Genomic DNA, 4,746 nt, shown 5'->3' with positions numbered 1-4,746 from the left:
TGAAACCAAATTGATGAATAAAAAAAGCCCTAACAGTAAGTGATATCTTCCCAATTTCCTCTGTTCATCTTCCTCCCGGTGGATATCATCATTCTGCTTTTTGGCTCTTCCATCGTCTCAATTTGCAATTTCAGGCCAAGAAGATTAACTGGTTCGTCTCAATTTTTCTTGTTCTTTTGAGTTTCTTTTTTGCGTATTTGATCATCCATGGTTCTTAAATTGCTGGCGATAACTGCGTTGTATCGGGATTTATAGTTGTATGACATCGGGTTTTTTATTCTCGCGTCCCATGTTGTTGGTCTCGCTTTTACAGCTTATCGACTTCTCCAGAGCCTCTGGTAGTGGTAGACTGGTAGCACAATCGATTGTTTAGGGGCTTGCTAGTTTCTTTGTTCATGTTATTTTGATTTTGATATCGAGTATACGTTTACATTATGGTAATTTGGGCAAGTGAAAAAAGTAAAGGGTGTTTTGGAGGATTGTTGGGAGGGAGTTCCAATGATCACGAGTTTCTAAGTAAGGAATACATCTCCAATGGTATGAGACCTTTTGGGGAAGCCCGAAGCAAACCCATGAGAGCTTATGCTCAAAGTGGACAATATCATACCATCATGGAGGGTTGTGATTCCTAACAAGATAAATATTGTAGAGTTAGGCTGTTTTGTAATGTGATAGTCAAGGTGCGATTAAGCTTTGGATACTTTGGGTATCGAAGGAATTACTTACATTTATATCGTTAAGAGGTTTATCTGATCGCCTGTGCATATTGGTATTAGTTTTTCTTGTTGTCATGCATTTGGATATTATGTGGTTTCTCAGTTGAAGCAGTCATTGTTTGGATATGAGTAAGCAGGCTTTATTGCTTTAGGTAAGATATTTCCATTCATTGAAAAAAAAGGTATTTAACCTGTTTTGGATGAAAGCTACACATATCCAATTCATTTTCAGTGACAATCCTCTTTTGTTTTTTTTAATACTTGTCATCTTTAGAGCTCGAGCGACTTTTTGTGAATGGTGTCGGGGGAAGATGGGAGTTCTTTCTTCTCAATTGGTTAAGTGGGAGTTGTTCTCTAAAATTTGTGAGGAGGATGGTATCTGTATATTGAGAGTTTTGCTTCTCAAAACTTGGGTCTCTTAACCCAATGGTTGAGATATTTTTCCTCCGAGAATGACGCTCCGTGGCATACTAACATAGCTCGTAGTTTTGACTGTTGGCTGGAAAATACTCTTTGATATGTTTTTTTAAGTGGATGGTTGGGTTGGTAGTAGTTCTTTTTCATCATTTTAACCTCACCTTAGCGAGTGGTTGGATTGGTCATAGTTCTCTTCAGTCGTTTTAACCTCAGCTTTACTCTCGCTAATGCAATAAACGATCTTCTCCCATTATTTCCTTACTCTACTCTTCCTCTGAGTAGTCTGTCTTTTAATTTCATCTCAAAAGAGCCCTTCGTTGAAAGGGAGTTATATGAGTTGACTTCTTTCTTAGTTTCGTACCCCATGGAATTTACACGTTGCCCTTCATCGAGAAATTTTCATCATTCCTTTTCTCTATAAATAGTCTTTTGAGAATTTAGATCATATTTTGTTTGAGTTGTTCCTTTTTAGGAGGATTGTTGGATCGAGTTACTTGAGGTGGCCGTGAACTAGAGTGAATCTTTTGGAAGAAGTTATCTTAACTCTCTTTCAGAACAAGGGAAAGTTTATTTAGAAACCAGGATTGTTGGCGGTCTTTTGGAATGTCGAGTAAAGATAAGAGTTTCTAAGGGTGTCGAAGGGTATTACAACGTTACTTGAACAAGATCTCGAGCAGGTTCTACAACTGTGTCCTTGAATTCTGAAGGTGTTTAGGGGTATTGAGAAATTGTTTGAGGTTTGAATCTGTAATGTCTCTTTTTTTGGCCATACATATTCTTTTTAATATTTTTTCGGCTCCATCGTGCGTTCGGAATTTGGACTATTCCTTTGTCTGGTTCGATCTAGGATTTGTTTATTTGTCTTTATGCTTGAATTTAAGAAACAAGTTTCTTGTCGTAGCAATCATATTTGATTTATTTATAAATTTGTCCATAAGTTCGCATTCTGTTGTTTGTATGTTTTGTTAGTTCAAGCATCTAGCTGTATATAAAAGTGTGTATATTCTTTTGAGTCTGCAGCGTTTGACAAGTGCGTCGGACGAAAATCATAAATGTCCACAAGAGGAACACTTCAACCGCTATACAATGGACGTCCTGTTAAGGCTACAGGGTTGATGCGGCATGGTCAGTTTCCTGGATCAGATTCTGCTGGGGGTCACAAGTCTCTTGAATTATTAGAGGATAAATTAGACGTTCAGACATCCGACATAGAAAAACTTGCAAGGGAAAATCGTAAATTGGCAGCCGCTCATGTCACGTTGAGGCAAGAGCTTGTGGCTGCTGAGAAGGAAATACAAAATGCACGAGCACATATCCGAAGTATTCAGACCGAAAGTGATATTCAGATGAGAGTACTGTTGGATAAGATTGCGAAAATGGAAGCAAATATTGAAGCTAGAGAGGGGCTGAAGAAGGACTTGCAACAGGCACACAAGGAGGCTCAAGCCTTGGTCAAAGACAAACAAGAATTGGCCTTCCAAATTCAACAAGAAACTCAGGAGTTGCATAAAACAGGGTCTGATGTTAATAATCTACCCAGTTTACATGCTGAGCTTGAGGATTTGAGGAAAGAACACCAAAGGTTAAGGTGAGTTTTCGTTCGACTTTTGCTGCGTTTCTTGTACAATGTTTCTGAATTTCAGCATTTATTATAGAACTATGTAGCTGAAACTTAGAATTATGAGGCGAAATAGATTATTGTAACGGCCTAGATCCACCGCTAGCAGATATTGTCCTCTTTGGGCTTTCCCTTTCGGGCTTCCCCTCAAGGCTTTAAAACGCGTCTGCTAGGAGAAGGTTTCCACACCCTTATAAATGGTGGTTTGTTCTCCTCCCCAACCAATGTGGGACATCACAATTATGCACCGATCATTTACTTCTTTCCATGATCGATTTATGCTTGAGACCTTTTTTCGCCATTTGTCTCCAGTTCTCCAGCTATATGAATGACAAAAGGCCAAGAACAGTGTTCCTTGGCCCAAGGCAGTACCTTCTCCTGTCACCCCTTTTGAACCTTGAAACAACCCTACCCCTCCTATCATTTCATTCTTATATAGGGAAATTTGATACCCATACATTTCCAACCATCTCTATCGACCTCATTGTGAGTTTCAGCCTTCCTCCTTCCCACCATTATCCATTTTGGTCGTTTCTGTTCCTCGTACAGGAGGGGCGCGAGATTGTAAATATTGGACCATATCAACTTTTATATGTCCTCGGATAAATAAGCTCATTGGCTTAGGCTTGTGAAATGATTGAAAACGTCCATCTCTAAATTCTCTAATTTTAATTCAGATGTTGATGGCTTAGGTTTGTGTGAAGTGGTCAAGAGACGACTTGAAATTGTAACGACCCAGATCCACCGCTAGCAGATATTGTCCTCTTTGGGCTTTCCCTTTCGGGCTTCCCCTCAAGGCTTTAAAACGCGTTTGATAGGGGAAGGTTTCCACACCCTTATAAATGGTGGTTTGTTCTCCTCTCCAACCAATGTGGGACATCACGGAAATACTTGGGTCGTCTTGTAGTTCATCGAGCGAGGGTCAAGTATTAAGGCTTATGGCAATACTCTCCTTTTCTCCATTATGCCTAACCTTCATTCATGCTAGCTAGATAACCCTCTATCATTATAGTCTTTAAAAATGGACCCCATTGCTATGGTAATCAATTCAAAATTTCTTTGCTACAAACTTAGAAAATCCTACCCTAAATATGCCTTGCTGTATAAAACGATACTTGGTAATGCTGCGTAAGAGTCGAGATTATCTGCTGTGTTCCTTCGGACATACTAGGTTATTATTGTCACTTATCGATTGTCAGCATAACGGTGCTATGCGAACCGTGGCAACATTACTTCTCTCTTTCTTGAAATGCATTATAAATATCTGAGTCCTGATATGAATGTTAACTTCACATCGTTGATTCCTTTTTATATTCATCGATTCGGTATGCAGAGTCACATTTGAGCACGAAAAAGGTATGAACGTAGAACAAGTAGAGCAAATGAAAGCAACAGAAATGAATCTGATTGCCTTGGCAAGGGAAGTAGAGAGGTTGCGAGCCGAGGTTTTGAATGCGGAGAAAAGGGCTTATGGTACATTTCTTTTCACATATGCATACACATCATTGTCTTTCCTTCTTTGGATATCTTATGTCACTTGCAATGAAACTATCCTGCTTCTGTAGCACCAAGTGCATACGGTGGTGCGTACGTGAATTTGGACCCTTCGTACCCACCTCGTACCGGTGCCAATGGCTATGTCGATATGTACGGAAGGCCATACATTGCAATGGCTTCTGTGGCTCCAGGAGACGGTCAAATCCCTCACCCCGTTGACAATGGCCCGGTCACCACTGGAACGGTTGCGGGCGTGGCTGCCCCTATCGACAGCATTGCTCGGAGATAAGTGTGTGAGAAGCCATGATTTCTACTTCTTTGTTATGATTAACTGCAATATTTTGTTTGTTGAAAGTATAGTTGAGATGTTTAGTTCAAAGTTTGTCCCTGTAACATGTTCAGTATTATGCATGGCAAGCCTTGATGTAATTTTTGTCAAGGTACGGTTCTTACTCGTTCGGTTTCTATTTAACAAGTGAAATTACGGTTTATATTAAA

The 4,746-nt window shown here is 39.8% G+C and overlaps 1 protein-coding gene across 1 annotated transcript; it reads left to right on the top strand.

The window, feature by feature from the left end:
• On the top strand, positions 1 to 4,746 carry LOC111799312 (protein FLX-like 4). The gene is made up of 4 exons (XM_023682825.1): positions 1 to 151; positions 2,154 to 2,721; positions 4,085 to 4,224; positions 4,317 to 4,746. Exons 2-4 carry the CDS (start codon positions 2,186 to 2,188, stop codon positions 4,535 to 4,537), a joined length of 897 nt encoding a protein of 298 aa, XP_023538593.1. The 5' UTR covers positions 1 to 151; positions 2,154 to 2,185; the 3' UTR covers positions 4,538 to 4,746.

This window comes from Cucurbita pepo, chromosome LG07 (genome assembly GCF_002806865.2).
Source record: "Cucurbita pepo subsp. pepo cultivar mu-cu-16 chromosome LG07, ASM280686v2, whole genome shotgun sequence".
Taxonomy (NCBI): domain Eukaryota; kingdom Viridiplantae; phylum Streptophyta; class Magnoliopsida; order Cucurbitales; family Cucurbitaceae; genus Cucurbita; species Cucurbita pepo.
Note: the sequence above shows the minus strand (reverse complement) of the source record. Positions and strands in the feature narration are given on the sequence as shown.

What these genes read in the sequence shown, in the direction of transcription:
- LOC111799312 (XM_023682825.1), top strand. Translation starts at nt 2,186, where the DNA reads ATGTCCACAAGAGGAACACTTCAACCGCTATACAATGGACGTCCTGTT. An exon ending in AAAGAACACCAAAGGTTAAG is followed by an intron (nt 2,722 to 4,084) that starts GTGAGTTTTCGT and finishes TTCGGTATGCAG; the next exon opens with AGTCACATTTGAGCACGAAA. An exon ending in TGCGGAGAAAAGGGCTTATG is followed by an intron (nt 4,225 to 4,316) that starts GTACATTTCTTT and finishes CTGCTTCTGTAG; the next exon opens with CACCAAGTGCATACGGTGGT.